The sequence below is a fragment of the Ochlerotatus camptorhynchus genome, unplaced genomic scaffold (genome assembly GCF_037179485.1).
Source record: "Ochlerotatus camptorhynchus isolate MF236.1 unplaced genomic scaffold, CSIRO-AGI_Acam_v1.1 ptg000211l, whole genome shotgun sequence".
Lineage (NCBI taxonomy): Eukaryota > Metazoa > Arthropoda > Insecta > Diptera > Culicidae > Ochlerotatus > Ochlerotatus camptorhynchus.
In genome coordinates, this window is record NW_027040701.1 from 4,188,994 (window position 1) to 4,209,882 (window position 20,889).

General features: G+C 40.6%; 1 protein-coding gene across 8 annotated transcripts in view; it reads right to left on the reverse strand.

Annotated features, from left to right (window-relative positions):
* CadN (Cadherin-N) overlaps positions 1-20,889 on the reverse strand; it is a 478,164-nt gene that overhangs the window by 65,333 nt on the left and 391,942 nt on the right. For all 8 annotated transcript variants that reach the window (XM_065224397.1, XM_065224398.1, XM_065224396.1 and 5 more), the window contains 4 exons: positions 8,862-8,999; positions 7,518-7,755; positions 4,060-7,450; positions 3,806-3,976 (listed from right to left, as the gene is read on the reverse strand). In XM_065224397.1, coding sequence (XP_065080469.1) covers positions 3,806-3,976; positions 4,060-7,450; positions 7,518-7,755; positions 8,862-8,999 — 3,938 coding nt within the window. The remainder of the gene's footprint in view (positions 1-3,805; positions 3,977-4,059; positions 7,451-7,517; positions 7,756-8,861; positions 9,000-20,889) is intronic.

A 20,889-nucleotide genomic window follows, 5' to 3' on the forward strand; every position in this document is an offset into this window, starting at 1 on the left:
TATGATATTGTATCTTATTTTGCTATTGGCATCATATTTATATTCTTTTCCATTTTTAGACTCTAATTTTAATCGTAAGGTGAATATTTTTTTCATTTCAATGTTTCAGAAATTTTAATTTTTTTTTATTTTAATGGTAGGTATTTATTTTTATTTTGTACTTTGTATATGATCGACAGATTTTAAAGACTTACGTAATATAAATACCATAAATACTTGAAATGTGGACCCATAAATCAATCAATTTGTGTATGGATTTTACATTTAGAAATAAACTGCAATGATCGATCGTTCATTTTCATGCATATATTTATACATTGACGAATTGTGTCGTTGACTCGCATTACTTTAATAATATCTGTTAGTTCATATGAATAAATATTATGGCATAACTTTTTGGAGTGCAGTTGTTGGCCAGCAATGTAAAAAATATTATTTAAAACATTTCAATATATTAACAACACTTCAAATCTGTTTTGTTCAGCCATTGTTCGTTTTTTTTTAGAAAGTTACGTTTTTATTTCATGTTGATTTTATCGTTATTATTATCACAAATAAAAAAAAGCTTTGCCGAATTGTTGAATTCAATCATTATTATCAGTAAAACTGATTCTCCACCGAAAAAAATACTTTTATTAAGCTCTCTAAGAAGAATAACTAAAGCTGCTATTATTTTGTTATTCAATCCGAACAACTGAATTTATTCTTAATTAGTTCTTATTAGTTAATATCACATTTTGCAATTGATTAGTTCTTAATATCTTAATAATAGCTAAATATGTTTTGGACTTTTTTTGATTTTTTGTTCTTAGTTTGATATTGCAATAACAAGATTTGCTATTATTTAGTTTTTCTCCCGAACGGTTTCCGTTATTATTTTTGATATTTTAACTCTTATTTCAATCAAACTAATAACAAATTGAGATGTTCTGATATCCTATTTTTAATAGCAAAACTTGCTATTGGTTTGCTTTTCTCACCTACTCGGGACGACCGTCTGTTTCAGCTCAACTGCCGAGGTCGTTTTGATGTTGTAGTTGAAAAAAGAAGCCCTTTGTGGGCGTTGGAAATTGATTGCACCACTACACCGAACATTGTGTTTTAGCAACTATTTTAGTTATGATGAGCGGACGTGCAGAAAACGGCAATTTAGCCGTATGAAGGGATACTAGTCTGATTGATGAAAAGATTCATCATTCAGATCAAATTTCATGTTAGCGGTGGTCGGTTGCATTATGCGGTCGTCGTTAAATGGAAGGATCGACCGGAAATATTGAAACGGTAAATACCGAGTGAATTAGGGAAGAATCAATCGTTCGGGTGCTTATTGACTTGGTTCTCCGAGGAGATTAACAGAACGAAGTAATGCATTTACCTAGAATGTTCGATACCTTGGACTAACTAACTTCCAAGATCATGGAATTAGGTATAAAATCAAGGATAAAGTCCCAAATTTAACTTTAATTGTAATCAAAAAGAATGAACTCCAAACTTTTATGATTGTGCTCCGGTTTGAAACAAGATACTATTGGAATTTCTTTCTCCAGAAGTTTATTGGGCTATTTTAATTGTTTATTTGAAATGGAGTTAGTTTTGGTTGAAGCCAGGCTTGCAATTGCTCATTACAGCTAAAATGCTATTTTTCGTAATTATAAAGCAATGAGATACTATAACGATAATTTTTATTTGTAAGATGCAAGAAGAGGTGGTAAAGTTTGTGTATGACATATAAAATTTGTCAATTTTGCTTTCAGAAGGTCAGTTTGACTCAACAACAGTCATTTACCCTTACTATTAAAATTTAGTGGCTACTCATATTCACCGATATTATTGTTTTCGTTCCAACAAGTGACGATTTTGTCAACTTTTAACTGTTTACAAGAAATTCTAAGAATCCCAGGAGCTTTGTGCGGCCCGGGGGCTTAGATCTCTATGATGCTACAACAAAAGCTTGAATTTCTTTTTGCATTTCGAATGTATGGCCAAAATGTTTGGGAAATACGCAAAATGCTACTTAAAATATGTCCATCGACCAAATATACAGCTATTGAGAAAATGGGTATGAGCACCACTGTTCTAAAATAACACACTAGATGCTTTTTGCCCCTGTAGTACGTTTCAAACCATTATGATCCATTGGCTAAATAGGGGAAATGTATGTAATGTCGGCCTAAATGTCCCTAGTTTGGGCCCATGCATAAATTCAGCAATTGACTAAATTTTCAATAGTAGCCAAAAATATCCATTAGTACAGTCCCAATGACGCGTTCATCTAGATAAAATTGAAAAATAGCAGCTTTTTAGCGATGGGCCCAATCTTAGATCCAACATTAGAGCCATTTCCCCTATAGACAAATTCTAGAAATTTTCACCGTTCTCAATTCAGCATTTAGAATTTACAGTGTCTTCGACAATGTCTATTACAATGAGGACCAATGCCGGTGTATCACATATTATAACGGCACCGAGTGAGAAACTTTACTAGTTTTCATACAAAGTATCGATTTTCTTCAGGGGACAACAAAAACACCTCAAAAGCTTGATGATAAATTTTCGACGCGCAACAATGACGCTCGTACATATATGCATGAGGGGATTTTACATCTTTCATCATCTTTAGGGCCATGGAAATCTATATCTGGAGCGATCTGACGACGACAATGACGGTGGTTGCGAATAATTTGAAGTTGTTTGTCTACGAGCTTTGCAGGATACATAGAGACAGGAATTCTCATTAGGAAATTTTGTAACACAACCATCATCCAGTGCACACAGGAAAATACCTTGAGGGACAGTCCGTGTGCCTGACGATGACGGCTGTTGGAGGTGGTATAGGATAGGTGGTATGATGAAAAGATGGAATTCGCTTGAAATGTAAGCAAATGAAAGTAATTCTCACGAGTATGCAGCAAAATTAATTCTCAACCGAAAGGAAAAAAAAAAAAACAACAGTCTTGATGATAGTGGTTTGTATGTTTGAGTACGACAGAAAAGAAAGATGATACATGGAGTCCGTCTGGGAAAGATTTAATCAACCTGGCACGAAACACTAATTGGGTTTTGATTGTCATTCGAAAGCTCGACCGTAGCGGGAACCGAACTGCATCCGATTTGGCTCAGAAAATTAGAATGGCTTATTCTAATTTATCGTCCTCTGAGGAACAAGTTTTATCACCGTGTGTTTGGCCAGTGGGACAGTAAAAAAAAGGAAACATGCCTGACTTCCACAAGTGAACATCTGGGCTATAAATCATGTAATTTATGAGCGAAGCTTTATATTTATTAAGCATTTGATGATGAATTGTGGTGGCGGCGGTGGTTGAAAATCACGAAGGACAATCAAAGTTATGCTGCTATGTTGGTTGATAAAAAATGCCATCTTTTGCGATGACGTTGGCTAGATTTGGTCGTCCGACCAGCAACATTAGAACATCGCTGTGTGGTTTGGGAATAAAAATATGATGAGATTTGTGATTTCGGTTCCCGAGCAGCAAAAGCTTCATGTTTCGTGCTTGGTTGAAGTTGTCGCTTCCGCCTTGTAGTTTATGAAGCTCAGTGCTTTTTTTTATGATGTAGGAAGTCGGTGGTAGTCGCGTCCGTTGGATCTTGTTCGTCGTTTTATTTTGCTAGTCCCTCTGAATGGATGGATGGGTTAGTACATGGATGAATAATAAACAACAAAATCCGACATGAGAGTTAGAGAAGCACGTGAATGTTATGTTCGGATGATGAGTTATGCGATGATGTCTGATTTATGATGGTTTATATATGGTCTTTCCCTTCACTGGAACTGGGAGGTACTTACGTGCACTCGTACTCATTCCATAGATCCACACATTCGAACGGATCCGGACAGATGACGTTCGCACAGGGCTTGTTGGACGGACAGTTTCGCTCCAGGTTACGAGCCATCGTAGCCTGGCCCCACTGGGTGCCGTTCATCGCCGGCGGAAGAGGCAAATGTTTGCCTTCCAGTCTGTTGGATCATAAAACAAAAAAACAAACACATCACGGTTCAATAGCTGCTCAAAACAACTCACCCACCCAGAATCCACTTACCGTATGTCATCGAGACAGCTCTTCTGGTAGTCAGCATAAACTTCAAACGTTCTAACGCCTGTATATTCCGCTTTACCGCCGGCGTAGACACCTTCCTGTTTGTCCACCAGCAACCACTGATGGCCGTCGAAGGTGAACGTTTCATTATACCGCCTACCTTCACCGCCATCCAGCTCGAGCGTCGCTGCCGAGCCGTGACGGTTCACCCTCACCACGTGCCACTGACCATCGTCCACAGCGATTGCATTCAACCAAATGTCCCGTTCTTCCGTCCTCAGCGAATTCAAATTGTACCGGAATCTCAACCTCGCGTCCTTGATTTCCAAAATTCCATACTCGCGATTGTGCTGATCACTCACCCGGAACAACTCGCCATGCTGCTCCCTCGTTCTGAACCTCAGCTGAATCAGCGTACTGAAACGATCGGGTTCGAAACTAAGCGCATACTTTACGTAGCTTTGCTGTTTGAAAGTCGTCGGAATTGTCGGTATGTTGCACGCCGGACCGGTCCATCCTGGCCTGCACTGGCACCTGGCTTCCGTGAAGCTGCCCACGCAGTTTCCATGTTCCCAGCAACGCGAAGTCTGCTCACTCTGGCTGCAAACTTCCTCCGTCTGCGGGCAGCCGGCCACACTGTTCCTAGACAAGCCAGGATGTGCCAAATCATACAATCTACTGTTGTGCGCCAAATTCTTTATACAACCATCAAAGCCTTTACCCATCGGCATGTAGTTCCACCTGAAGTGAGTCGGATCAAACTGTTCCCGATAGAATCCTCCTATCTGCAGTGGTGCATTCACATTTAGATACTCGTTGAACGGAGGAATCGTTCCCCGGGCTTGGCAAGTCGCATCGTCAAACTCCGGAGATGATCCATCTTCAAGCTCGTTCACATCCGCCGATTTACAGTAATCCACCACCATCCGTACGTTTTCCGTGTCCCAGAATATGTCCAGCCGGTGCCATTCACCATCGTCCAGTGACTTTTTAGTTTTAACTCTCAACTCCAACGTTCCGGAACCAAAGTCAATCAGCAGTCTTGGAAAACCTCTCTCCAACTCGACGGAAATGAAATCAGACACGAGAAGCTCATCTCGCTCCGGTGGAACAATCGGTCCGTTGTACAATAGCAGACCGTCAGATTTTCGGGTGATGAACTCGAAACTTAAGTGAGAATCGTCACACATATCCAGTGGTGGATACCACGCCCAACCATTGCCTCTGAAGCTTCTCGTCGTCTGTTGGCACCGGGGTCCTGTGTAGCCCGTGGGACATGAACACGACAACCCGTATCGCGTTTCCATACAGCGACCTCCATTGTAGCACGGAGACGATCGACACGATTCAGCTTTGCTAAAGTTTCTCGCACCACATGTACACTCGGCTAGCACATCCACCCGTACCCCAACCAGCGAAGTCTTGTTCGCATTCACCATATACGGCAGTGAACTTATGTCCAGTGTATTCGTACACGAGCCTTCGCACATCTGATTCTCATACAAGCACTCATCGATGCCAACCATCGTTATATTAATACCCACGTCCTTCTCAATCTCCTCTCGATGCATCAACACTATTCCATTCAGTCTCACAGGTTTATAGTATGGGGATCCATGCGCCGAGAATCGAACATCCGTCAGCGGCGGGTGCTTCCGCCTCAGCTGCACGCTAAACACATCTACGTTCTCCCGATCCGTATTCAACAAATCCGCCAGCTTGTCCTTGAACCGATCCAGTTTACTTCTTGACAAGCTCTGTGTCCTATAGTTCCACACCCGAATGAAATCTTCATCGGTTATGCCTGCTATCCTAATCGAGCCACTATTGGTCACCGCGTCGTGAGGAATCTCTCGCACCGTTACCGTCACATTTGCCTGAACGTCCGACTGCGTATGTTTCCGATCGTACACCTTGAACCGCAAGTGATATCGGCCATCTTTCGTTCCCGTCCGCATCGTTATCATACCCGATTCCTCATCAAGTTTAAATCTTGCATGCTCGTGATTCGTCTCCCAGTGGAACTTCTTATCAGGAAGATCCCAATCGTCCAGGTCGTACACGTAGACTCTTCCTATCTGCGTATCCGGTGCTTGCCCTAGGTAATTGTATACAAAGATTTCCTTCGACCCGGGTTGCATCTTATTGTCATTGACATCACCGATCACCACCGTTAGGGTACTGGTACCGGTCATGGCCGGATTGCCGTGATCTTTAATCACGATAGGAATCAGGTACTCTTTCTGCTGTTCGCGATCGAACGATCGCAACGATGACACGATCGCCATACCATCTCCGTTGGCACCTTTCTGATCCTGTTCGACCTTGAACGAAGCTCGAATGATGTCATCCGCACCGGGGTCCAACCGGAACTGGAACGGAGGACCGTTACTCTTGGAACGATCGTCATCGTCGGTGGCTAGGATTTCTACAACCTTCCGCGGGGGAACATGCTCCGGCAGTACCGGTCGGTAGTCTTTGAGGAACTTGGGGGGATTATCGTTGATGTCCTGCACGATCACGGTCAGCGTTGCGGTGGCAGTTTTCGGTGGAATACCATCGTCGATGGCGAGGATCTTTACCTGATGTCTGGGAGTAACTTCACGATCCAGCTGCCGCTGAATGGTAACCGTGCCTTCCTGGTTGATCGAGAACTGTCGTTGCCGATCGGATGACCGATCGATGGCGTAGGAAACTTTGCTTCTTCCGCCTTGATCCGGATCGGTGGCTTTGAATGTTTCCAGCGTCTTGCCCACGTCGGCATTCTCGTACACCGAAACTTCAATGTTCGGTCGCTCGAATTGAGGTTTGTTATCGTTGATGTCTCTCAGTTTCACAACCACCCACGAGTACGCCACGTGGTACTTATCGTTATCGTTATCTTCGCCCTTATCGTTAACCTGAATACGGAACCGGAAGCCATTGCTCTGCAGCTGGTCTTCATAATCCAGCGGCTGAACGATCTTCAAACTACCCGTACCGTCATTATTCCGAACCATGGTGAATTTATCCGCTCCATAGCCACTGTTGTCGATCACCTTGTACTGGAACTTGTTCGTTTCATCCTCGTCGTGAACCGTCACCGTGAGAATAGGCATCTCCGGCAGATTCGTACCGTCCGTTTCGTCCACCTCGGTGAACCATTCGTCTTTGGTAAACTGCGGCGGCATATCGTTTATATCCTTGACGCGTATAGAGGCCGTCCCAGTCCCCTTGAGCCCCCCTCCATCCATCGCCACCACCTGTATGGAGTAGTCTGGTGTTCGTTCCCGATCCAGACAGCAGACGGCCGTTTTGATGACACCGGTATCGGCTTCAATTTCGAATATCGGCGAACCCGTTTCCTCTTCTATCACATTCTTCTCGATCGAATAAATCAGCTTCGCATTCGTACCTGCCGTTGGAATCAAATAATGCTCAATGAGAAACATACCTTCACTTCACTACATTCAACTGCTTACCCTCGTTGGGATCATCATAGTCCACGGCAGTCATTGTCATCACAACCATACCGGCGGTTCCGTTCTCAGTGACGTTCCCATAGTACACACCCTGCGGGAAGATCGGTGCGTTGTCGTTGATGTCCTTCAGATTGACCTGCACGTCCGCATATCCGACCAGACCCTCGCCGCCTTCGTCCTGGGCGAACACCGTGAAGCGCCACTGCGGCCGTCCGTTCGGCTGATCCCGGTCCAGTGGCTGTGGATGGGGTGTAAAAATAAAAATGGAAATTTAATCTTCAAGTGGCTCTCCATAAAGCGCTCTGATGTTTCGAAGAGCTCCCCTAATTGAACGATGATGATGACGGACACCCATGACGACGACGACAAGAGGGTGGGCGGATGATTCTTCTACATATTTGATTGGTTTTTGGACTTCAAGAAAAATGTGTCTTATGCCCGCTGAGCATCGCCTTTCTCAGAGCTGTTAATCTTCAACTTCAAAGAAACTAGAGCGGAGAGCTGCGATAAAGCGAAGATCAGATGCTTCCATCGTCCAGTAAGTATCATCGCATAAATCTGGCAGTAAATATGCTTGAGAATAAAGCGATTTGGTTGCCACGGTGATAGTAATGAAGGATATAATAAAGGATATAATAAAGTTTGCAATTTCTTTTTAGTTTGAATAGTTTAGGAGAGAAACGTGTGCATCTCATTCATATTTCATTGAATAAACCCAATTTGCATGGGGCATATAATTCAAGTTCATTATCAAAACCATCACGAACTTTCAATCTCTAGTAATCCTATCATTAATATTGTCATCAGAAACCAAGAGGCTGGCAGGCTCGTAACTTTATCATAAAGCCATATTTAATCCCATTCCACCGTGTCACGTGACGAACATCTTGATAGGCTGCTTGATAGCCGAATGAAAAAACTAACTTTCCCATACTTCTTGGCTCATCCTGCCTGTCTAAAGCCGGAGGCATTATGCAAAGTCACACTGTTCAGTGGCCCACAGTGACAGCATCCCATCATCAACCATTATCAAGATCTTTCACGTTGCACAATTTTCTTTTCATCGTCGGCAAGACGACGACATAGACACATACAACATAAGCACACACACACACCCGCAATCTCACAGATAAATTGCATAAGTTTCATGATTTATGATGACGTTCGGCTCCCGGCTGCTTTCGCCAGAACTGTGAAGGATAATGATTGCAGCAGCCATCCGTGGCAGCGTTTGATTTTTTTTTCCACCCTGTCGTCGTCGCCTGGATAATACCAAGCGTAGCGTGATTGAGTTCATCCAATGCAAAAGGGAAGATGAGTAAATTGTCGCCGATTGACACCTACCTTGAGCACGAATATGTCCCCGCTGGTTCGATTGATGTCAAACTTGCTGTTGGCCGGGTTCTCCGGATCGATACCCTGCCCGGTGAGAAAGTAGACGATATTCTGCGGTCGGTCCTTATCGCCATCGGTTGCCGTGACCTGTGAGTTCCGGTGGCCAACAATTTTCCCCCGCAGGCAGTGTGATGTGAGTATCCGTCGTCGTTGGTATGTAGGAACGAGAGAGAAATCAAGAAAATTTAATTAATATCATACGGTCGGTTGATAGCGTCTGTGAAAGGAAATAATTATTTCAGGCAAAGCATTCGTGATGTAAAGGGGTCTCTGGCCCGGTGAACCACCGCAGGCTGCACTTCCAGTTCCACTGTCGGCATGCCACCAGTAGAAGCAGCATCGATGCGTGTGAACTCATTCATTGTAGGGTAGTGCACATTCTATTCAGTGCAGCCCTTCGGAGTGGAAGTAAAATAAATTAATCTTTAAATTAGATTGTTCCTCTCTTATCACACCGGTTGCATGCAGGGCGTCACTGAGAGTGCTGAGTGCGTGCACCTTTACATCACGCCTAGGATATTAATCGTACCAGGCAGGGGGGGAGTCATAATTTGGGATGGTCAATGAGGGAGATTGGTCACACATTGATATTTCATATTGTAGCTACATGTGGGATACAGCTCTAGACAAACTGAAGCACGGAAAAGAAGCTTAAGCTATAGACACTGATTACATACAGGAAAATAATAAGGAAAAGAGGACGAAAACACACAAGCACATGCAAAGGGCATTAATATCTGCACCGAAATTCCCCACGCCAGGGGGGCAGTAAGCTTATAAGCTGATGGTCTAAAGGACGGTTTAGATGTAACATGCGGTCGGAATGGAGATTAATTTATGTGGCAGGCTGCGTCAGCTTGTTTTGCAATATTGCTATTCATTAACGGAAATGTTATTACTTGTACCAGTAGGAGCCAGGAGGGATTGATTATAATTGGAGTATGTACAGGAGATGGAAATAATTTACCTTCTGGCTGGTCAGGGTCAAAAATTGGAATACTAAGGAGGATATTTGTCGAGTCCCAAGAGACTCGTGAGACTAATAGGAAGTTTTTCTCAATCATGTATATATTTTTAATTTTCGTATGATCTAAATAAATTAGGAAAGACACACACAACCATACATTGTACTTTCAGAGAACAGAACTCCTTCAATCACAACATCACCCATGTATTGGTTTTGATATATTCAGAAAACATTGGATGCACACCACACCGGCTACGCACAGCCCTGCGTGATTACAGTTAAACCGCTAATCGAGAGACCTTCGGAGAACCAATGTACAGTGGTCCAGAAGTCGTATTCAGGTGGAATAAATTGTTTAAGGCAGATAGCTTCTTCGGGAAAAAATTTCATCTATTCTAAATATAAACATTTTAGTTAGTCGATACAGACCAGCGTAATGGTAGACAAAGTTTTTTTTTCTCGATTTATTTTCCGTCGATCTTGTTTTCCGTGCTGAGCACCAATGCTACCGATGCCAGGAAGGCAGCTCCCACACCTGGACCCTACCTATCGACCCATCAACTCATGAACCGGGGACCAACGGCTTTACTTCCCTTCCGAAGGAAGGCGTGATCAGAGATGTTATGCCTTAGAACATCCCGGCGGCGCCAACTGGGATTGAACTCAGGCCTGCTGGGGTGAGAGGCAATGTTTTTTTTAATAAGTAACTTTATTTTTCCTGTGTTGAGGACATAATACCACCGTGACCATTAGTTTGATCTATTGTGGTGTATCCTATTTTTATTTCTACCATAAAGTAATGGAAAGCCACTCTTGTTGAGTAGCTACCGCTATTCACCGTAGCGTGGGTAGATCACATTTTCAGAGTACGTTATGAGATGTAAGATATACCACCGATTCTTAATCCTGACTACACACTTACAAATACACAGTCACACAACCATTGTTCAAAACTTTCGCTTGAAGCAAAAGCTTCAAAAGCGAAATTTGTCTTCATGGAGGGTCTGGCAACCATGTCGAATTGATAATCCAAATAAAATCTGGTCCTCAATTTTTAGTTATTTTCTAGTGTTATTCTACTATTTTATAGTTCCGAAATAGTGTAAAGGCTAGTTTAGTGTTGAAAAAATAATAAACCAGAGTAAAACTTGGAAAAGTGTAAGCATTTGTTCCGGTGATTCAACGACCGGAAATGGCGTTTGCTAGTGTTATGTTCTTTTTCTGCGTCGTAACGGCTGAAACCAAAATCTGCAGAAAGACAAAATCTTCAGGAGTGGCTGCTTAATAAGAAACCCAGTATTCGTAGGTAACTTTTTAAATAACACAAGGATTGAAAGGAAATATTGAAATATTTCAATGTACTTGACAGAGCTTTTCTTATAAAAGCTTTGATGTTTTAACTAACTGCTATCATAACCTTCAAAATTGTTTTGCAAACCCTATTAACACTTCGAATACGGTGCCTCCAAGAAACGTGTAACGGCAAGTTTGCAATAGCATTACTTAGCCATTGCAAAAATTATGGTATTTCTAGAATTCCTAAGGTCTGTAGATTATTTTGACTGTTAAAAGATTAAAAATAGGGTCGTCTACTTTATTCAAAAGTGAAAAAAATCGTTACACGTTTTTTAAAGGAGTGTTCATGGGTTTTGCAAGTGGCCTAAGATCCATAAATTAGATTAATGGGCACACAAGTTCATAATTTGCCATGGTTCCTATATATTGATCCTGGAGACAACGGAACGGTCCTCCGGAAGATTCGGTACATCCGTTAAATTGGTCAATCCACGAAGATTGATCCTACAGCTCCGAACTTTGGTTCATGGCATAAACACGGACCCGGATGGCCACACGAGTATGCTCAGGACGATCCGAAATATCTGTAAAAGTGGTCAATCCATGAAACTGATCCCAGAGCTCCGCGGTTTTTTTTTTAAACATTAGGAACTGTGATATAAGAAATAATTTGGGATCATGACATAAACCTGGACCTGTCCTCCGGAAAATCCGAAACATCCTTAAAAGTGATTTATCCATGAAACTGATTCTAGAGCTCCGTGGTTTTTTTTCGAAAACATTACTAACTGTGATATAATCCCAGACAACCAGAAGTCGTATAACAATGTACAGACAGTATCGTAAATTGCTACAGTTTAAGTCAAAATCGCATATAAGAATGGCATACCTCGCATTACGTTTGAGTTAAATCGTATAGAATGCAAATTTCCGACTTATATGCGATGACTCATTTTTCCGTCGTACTGTATTACAAATTAAATAGGATTACATCGTAAGACTTTTCAAAATGAATTTGTTATTACAGATTAAATCGCATATGATGTTAAATCAACTCCTTTAAAATTAAATTAAAATATGCACTTATATGGCCTCCACTTTTGTACGTATAAGCCATTTCTTTGCATTCTATACGAATTGTTTGTTTGTATATATGTTTGTATATCACGAAAACAACTTTGAATAACGTGCATTCTGGTTGTCTGGGATATATAAACATGAACACACGGGAAAAAATCTGATCTCCGAAATGAGAAAAATGACTCATGATTTCATGAACACAGCGTATTTTCATGTTATGAAAATACACCATGAATAATATTCATGATATCATGAGCAACTTTTGCGTAACGCAGCAAATATTCCCAAAATCATGAATCATCCGAGTTGAAATCATGAGCTAAATTCATGGGTTTAACTTTTAACCAAAAAATGCAAAAAGAATAAAATAAAGCATCAGACTGGATTCGAACCAAGAACCTTGAGATCACTAAACCCGTCCTCCGGTAGATCCGAAAGATCCTTAAAAGTGGACCATCCATGAAACTGATCCTAGAGCTCTGCGGTTTTTTTTTTCAAAAACATTAGGAACTGTGATATAAGAAAGAATTTGGGATCATGACATAAACCTGGACCTGTCCTCCGGAAAATCCGGAACATCCATGAAAGTGGTCCATCCATGAAACTGATCCTAGAGCTCCACAGTTTTTTCGAAAACACGTGGAACTGTAATATAAGAAAGAATTTGGGTTCGTGACATCAACATGGGCCCGGATGGCTATGGAACCGTCCTTCGGAAAATTTGGAGCATCAGTAAAATTGGTTCTTTCATGAAACTGATTCTAGAGCTCAGCAGTTTTTTTTTAAATCTTGGAACTGTGAAATAAGAAAAAAAATTAGGTCGGGACGTAAACATGGACCTGGATGGGTATAAGACCGTCCTCTGGAAGATCTGGAACATTCTTAAAAGTGGTAAATCCATGAAACTGACCCTAGAGCTCCGCAGTTTAAAGGGTGTCCACGATGAAATTGCCACACACAAAATTGATTCGCAAAATTCGAGTTTTCATCCGATTGCCATCAAATTTTCAGGGATTGAGAAATAACTATTAAACTTCATTTTACCATTTTACTCGTATTTTATTTACAGTCCATACGCAAATGCCCGCACCTTGGCCTTAACCCCGGCCATAAGATTCTGCACAACCTGTGAATCAACCGTTTTTTGCATGTAAACCCATACTTTCTTCAGTTCCTCGACTGTCTTCACTACCTTAGGTCGTTTAAGAAGGTGCTGCTTCATAATCGCCCAGTATTTCTCGATGGGGCGGAGCTCCGCAGTGTTGGGAGGGTTGAACATTTTCGGCACGAAATTGACCTTATTGTCCGCATACCACTTCAGCACGTCCTTGGAGTAGTGGCATGAGGCCAAATCCGGCCAGACGATTGTTGGGACGTTTTGGGCCTTCAGGAGAGGAAGCAGCCGCTTCTGGAGGCACTCTTTTATGTACACCTGTCCGTTCATCGTGTCCTGGGTCACGAAAGGTGCACTCCGCTTCCCGCACGTGCAGATGGCTTGCCAAACCAGGAATTTCTTCGCAAATTTGGACATCTTCTGAGTGCGGACATGCTCCGGAACGCTGAACTTATCCTTGGCCGTGAAAAACAGGTTGCCGGGGATCTGTTTGAAGTCGGCCTTCACATATGTTTCGTCGTCCATGATGCAGCATTCAACTTTCGTCAGCATGTTGAGGTACAACTTCCTGGCACGGGTTTTGGCGGACTTGTTCTGCTTCTCGTCGCGATTAGGGGCCTTTTGTACCTTGAACGTTCGAAGCCCAGCCTTAGTTTTGGCCTTCTGGACAAAACTTCGGCTTAGGTGCAGCTTCTTAGCCACATCCCTAACGGAGGCGTTCGGATTTCGGTTGAAGGCCCCAACTACGCGGTTGTGATTTTTGGTGTTGTACGGAATACTTTTTCCTTCACTTCTGGGCTTCCGATCGGTGGTCAACCGTTCCGATCGGTGGTCAACCGTTCGTGATGAATGCGCAAGATTTTATCACGCACGAGCTGTTCTTTCGACTCCATTTCCGCGAGTTTTGATCACAGGACTTTAAAACTTGCAGGATGTAAATAATGCACTATGAACTAAATCCACCCAAATTTTCATTAAATTCTACCCAACGGTTAAAAAGTTAGAGCAATTTCATAGTGTGGCAATTTCATCGTGGACACCCTTTATTTCAAAAAATATTAGGAACTGTGTTATAAGAATGAATTTGGGGTCGTAATATAGACATGAACCTGGATGGCCATTGGACCGTCATTAGGAAGATCCAACTGGAACTGCTAACGAAAAAAAAAACGTGGTACTCTCGTGGAGTTTTATGGATTGACCATTTAACGGATGTTCCAGATCTTCTAGACGACGATCCCACCCAAGTAACATAGCATCGTTTTATAGCATTCTACAAACCTAAATCGTGGTCTACAGAACCCTCATAAAACCAAAATTGTTACTTGGGCATGGCCATGCAGGTACATGTTTATGCCATGACCTCAAATTATTACATCACAGTTCCTAATGTTTTTGAAAAAAGCTGCGGAGCTCTAGGATCAGTTTAATTGGTTGACCTCTTTTCCAGATGTTCCGGACCTACCAGAGGACGGACCCATAGCCATCCCGGTCAAGGTTTATGTCATGGCCCTAAATTCTTTATTATATCACAGTTTCAAATGCTTTCGGAAAAAAAAACGTAGAACTCTTGGATCAGTTTCGTGGATTGACCACTTTTACGTATGTTCCGGATCTTTCCGGAGGACGGTCTTATGACCATACAGGTCCATGTTTATGTCATGACCCCAAATTCTTTCTTATATCACAGTTCCTAATGCTTTCGAAAAAACCGCGAAGTTCTAGGATCAGTTTCATGAATTGACCATTTTTAAGGATGTTCCCGATCTTCCGGGGTACGGTTCCATGGTCTTCTAGGTACATGTTTATGTCATGACCCGTAATTAATTTATATATGACAGTTCCAAGTGTTTTCGAAATCAGTTTATATAGGATTTTTTTTATAGGATCAGTTTCATAGATTGAACACTTTTACGGATGTTCCGGATCTTCCGGAGGACGGTCCGATGGCCATTCGGGTCCATGTTTATATCATGAATCCAAATTATTTCTTATATCACAGTTCCTAATGTTTTCGAAAAAAACTGCGTCCTTCTAGAATCAGGGGTTTATGGATAGACCACTTTTACGGATGTTCCGGATCTTTCCAGGACCGTTCCGTTATCTCCAGGTTCCATATATAGGTACCATGCCTGTATTCTTGCTAATTATGAACATTTGTGCCCATTAATCTAATTTATGGATCTTAAGCCACTTGCAAAACCCATCAAGAAATTGTTTAGTTATGTCATTGCAAACTTGCTGTTACACGTTTTTCGGACGCTTCGTAGTCGGCTTAAAGTATCTTACCCACCGTATTCGGAGTTTTAACAGACAACCTTACAATCTCAAAATCAGTACTAGCGTATACCTACACTCATTGGCGTAGCTAGAAAACTGTTGCATTTTTTTTTTTTTTTTGCTAAACTACTGGGTATTTTTTTCTATGATCTGTAATGACATTGAGGCTTACTATTATTTTAAAGGTTTAACAAATTTAATTATATTTATTTCATGACAACGATTGGAACCTCGATTGTGGGAGCCTTAAAAACTTACTGATTTTGAACAAGCAATGATCGTTTGTTCATGCTTTTTGTAACGAAGTCACATAGTGTCAAGATCTTATAAATTTAAGCATTTCAAACGTAAGAAAATTCTCAGAGTTAGATAATTCCATAAATTTTGTAACTAGCATTTTTTTTTAGATTTTGAATATTTCATCATCAGTTAAATCTCAGACCTAGGAACCAAAATTAAATTCTAGAAGTTTGAATTTTATAATTTTCTAAAATGGTGGCTTAGAAACATGGTAACGTACACACAAAATAAATTTCATGCATTTAGGACTTAGGAGAAGGTGCAAGATGTATGAAACCCATATGTTTTCAAGCTTTTATAACAAAAAAAATGATATCTCTGATACAGATTGTAAGCATAAATGCTTCGAATACACATGTAAATAAAGTCCAACGAAATAAGATCACTTGTCATAATTCTATATTCTGTAACTTATGCAACGTTTCTTGAGCATCTATAAAACTCCCTGTTTGTACTAAACGAATACCCAACCCAAATACTCATATCAACACACACATTCCGGTAGCGTAGTGTTATCATGCCTACTGTTCTATTGTAAGATTGTAAATAAATTCAATAGTTCGCATGCCTCTGCCATGGTAGGATGGCCCGATAAACGACCGTGTTCTATTTTCACCCGTCACACCCTTTACAACTGTACATCATTTGAATAAAAAAAATGTAATATCATTTAAAACAGCTAATTTTTCACAATTCTGATTAAAAACTTAACTTAACTGAGAGTTGTTATCGATAGAATCATCGAAACATCACAACAAATTATGTGGCACTATATTACCTCTTCCTATTTTCTTCTGCTGTCTATGGCTCTGCTCATCTAAATCGCTTTCATTGGGAACCTTTATACATCTCATTTAACAGCAGTTGATTATGCGATAAATAATATTAAAGATTTAGCCCAGATCCTGAAATATTCCAAAAGCAAATGCTTGCAATTCTTAGTTGAATTCTATGAAATTCCAAAGACGATTCTGATAATTGAAAACATGAACACAATCAATTTAATTAAAATTGCAATTTTATCGTCTTGAACTTCTCCGATTGTCGATGGATTTGATGTTTGGTGACTCAATTTTTCAACTCCATCCCTCTATTATTGTTTTTGTGTAGTTTGTAATTGTTAAACGGAACGTGTTGCTTGAGACAATATTCAGAAAGACAGCATTCCAACGATTCAAACCATAAAAAAACAATGCTGCGTAGTTCCGTCGACCAATAGCAAAACTTCTGACACACAAAGTCAAACTACCTTTTTCCGAAACTGGTTTCCGGAGTGAGTCAAACAGAAACCTGCAAAATAAATATTATTCTTCAATTTCCGCTTTCTCGAATACGAACCGCAAATATTTGATGGATGGATCACCAGTTACCTTTCCAGTCAAATCGTTCCGTCATTCGTCCTTGATGGGTACCCGATTTCGGAAGAAGGCAACGAACTTGACTCTCCAGAAAAACAACCGACCATACCGAATGATTTCACTTCTGTTAGCAATCAAATTGAGCTATTCTTCCCCGAAGGACTTGCTCCGGAATTCTCATGTAGAAAAAAAAGAACGATTAGCAGCTCACTGGACCACTACCTAGGACGACGACAATGACAAAAGGAGCACACCGTTTACCAGGGTCCCAACGATTTCACCTATCACAGGCCAATAAAACTTAATTAGCGTCCCGGTAATCCGATTTAATGTCCGCTAAAAGACTTTTCATTTCCTCCATATTTTCTTGACTCAGAATTTTCACAACTTCAGCAAGAAAAAGAAACGGCTTTATTCGGGCCCCCGATTGGTATCTCCCATTTTTATGGCCTTTTCCCGGTAGCTGGAGGAGGCCGTCTTGTTCTTTGTTCCTGCCGTTCGTGCTGCAGCCCGCATTTAATGGACCCAACCGATGAAGCTACCTGTTTGCTTGGTCTTATTTTTTCTTTATCCTATTTTCTGCTGGATGGGGGCCATTTCTCGGTAGTCCACCATGAACAAGAACCATTTTCAATTTTGATTTCCGACTGCCGTTTCGAGTGGAAGGACAGGAACATTATCAATTTAATTCCCATGACCGCCCCGTATCCAATCAGATTTTCTGGATGCAAGAGTGGGATGAAGTAGCGGGTGGGAACGAGAAAAATCGCAAGATTAAATCTTGATCGCTAAGACGACGACAAAGACTAGAATCGCCCTTGTACATGACCGTCGTTGAGACGATTGATTTCGGTTCGTGGGATGAGTCCTGGTGACGAAGGCTGCGGACGGACGGACGGACCAACCTGACTCCTCTCTAGTATAATCTAATGGCACTTAATTGAGCAATAAATATGCAGGCTAAGACCCCACACGAAGACATTTTCTGCGTTGTTCTTATTTTTTGTAAAATTCTCAAAGAGCAAAACATTAAAGTTACATCACATTTTAAAAAGCGATTCAAATAGTTGCACAACCGCTTCCTGTCTCTCGGAAAGTGTATTCAAATTCTGATAATGTTTCACCACGGCGAAAAACGAGCACGCCGCGTGCCACGAATTTGCCAAAAACGGTAAAGTTGGAAATTCAATTAAAATCTCGTTAAAATAATTTGTTCTGGACGAAATCTTGCTCAAGTGAGAGAGAAAGAGACAGAGAGCACCGAGCGAAGCAAAACTTTCCTCGCCGATGTGTCTTCTTCGCGAGGAACACGTGACCGTCTTCGTCGGCGGCGGCGTCGTCGTCGTCGTCGTCGGTGACGTGCGGTAGGGACGTCGACAATTTTTACTTCAAAAGAAAGGACAAAATTACGTCAAATTCTTCAGTTCCATACCCGCCCCGCCCTCGTCGGCATGAAACTCTGGAGTCCTACCTAGTCAATTCCGTGAGGAACAAATTGAAACGAGAGCACACAATGTTGTATAGGACTTTTGAAATAGCATCAAGTCACACAACGAAAAGTTTCCATTTCTTGGCATTCAAAAGTGGCACAATTTTCGGTGCTGGGCGGAAGAAGAGCAAATGCTCAGTTCATGCTGTTGTTTCCAACTTTTCGGAAAGGAAAACTTTCGAGTTCGTCCTGACTTGCTGGACAATCGCTAGTTTCATCACCACCACCACCACCACCTGGAGTGTGTGTGCAAGGAACTGTGTTATTGTTTCGTATTCTAGCAGCACCATCAGAAGCACCAGCAGTGCACTGTTTCCTGTATCCGTTTCATTCACTAGGTTTGAATTAAGGTTTTTAGAACTTTAGCGGTCCGATGAACATAAATCTAAATGGAGCCATTTTTGAAAAAAATAGAAAGTGCTCATAAAGGACACTTGAAAGAACAATTATTATATTCATGAGCCACTTTGAGCGCGTTAAACAAAATGTATGTCATTAGGCGTAAAAAAAATCTGAGTGCAAACATCGATTAAACATTATGATAAGAAATCTCTTCGGATTAGATTTAGTATTATCTTGGATTTCCACTTAAAATTTGTCTGGAGGTTCCTTACATACTCTGAGAATTAATCTCAGAAGAAGCTGCACATTTTGCTCAGAACAACTAGATCGGATACACCTTCGGGAGAACTTTAAGGATGAAGTTCTACTAGCTATTAGTTCGTGATTGATTCAGAATTCTCACCAAAAATTGTATGGATTCCCCGCAAAAATCATCAGAATTCTCCAAAACTTTGGTTCACATTTCTAGTGAGAAAAAAAATCCACCTAAAAAAAAAATAGAGATAGTGTGCCAGATATTAAGCACTAAGCTAGAATGGTTTAATAACTGGTTCCATTGCATATACGGCCATTCCATAGCAAAACGATACAGTGGTTCTCAAAATTTCCTAAAAATTTGAAGTTTTGTTCCTTATAGCAATATATTAGATCCGTATTTTTTTTGTCATTAGGATGACCATTGCAATAAGTGGTTACAAATTACAAATTTTGGGTTTTTGTTCAATACTCCTATGTGAATAGAGTACCATGTGTCTCCATTGATTTTTAGCAACTGTAACATTGATATTTTGATCTTTGAAATCGCCCCAGTGGTTAGAAAGATATGAATTTTTGAACAAAGAGAACGTTTGTAGTTTTGTTCCTTATCACAAAATATTTGACCAGATTTTTTTTTACACCACTGCCAGTATATATTGACTCTAGCATGCTAAAATTACCAGTTCCAGGCCAAAACAAACAAAACACTCGACCTCCTCCGATTTGCATGATACTTTACATAATTGTGAGCTGCGGGCAATTATTCACATTTTTTTTCTTCGAAAAAAGGCCATGCTTAGTAAATAAAATGACGTCTTTGTCTTTGACCACGAAAATGTTACTTCTGATTGAAATGGCGTCTGAGACAAAGTTGTTTAGCAAAGTAAAGTCTTTCTGAAAAAAATATATATGGTACTTTTTTTTAGTATTTGTGAGTAAAATTCCAAAAACCTCAAATACCTTGAAAGGTATGTATACAATATTTATAATTCATATTTAAGTAAAGCTCATGAATAATGACAATTTTTTTTTTGGGTATTTAAAACCATGGACACTTGAAATTTTACAGAAATCGTGTAACATCAACTTTTGGTCATAATTGTAAATAATTGTTGACAAGCTTTTTCATGTAATTTTTGCATAAATAACGGTTTCAAATATTGTTTCCTGTGTAGAAATAATATAAAAATCGCACCTAAAATTTAAAAAAAAATATCAAAAGTCTTAATTCAACGATTTTTGTCATTTTGTCCATAATTTAAAATGTTTCAGAAATTTTTTATGAGCATCTTCAAAAAAATATAAAAATTTTGCAGATACACTTTTTAGATAGTTCAGCTTTTAATTTTTTTTTTAATCAAACCTACTAAACAAAAATACTTCAACTTTATCTCAGACGTCATTTCGTTCAGAAGTGACTTTTTCTTTCCACCATTTTACTACAAAATGACAAAGAGCCCATTTCCAACAAAATTGCAACATTCAAAATGGCC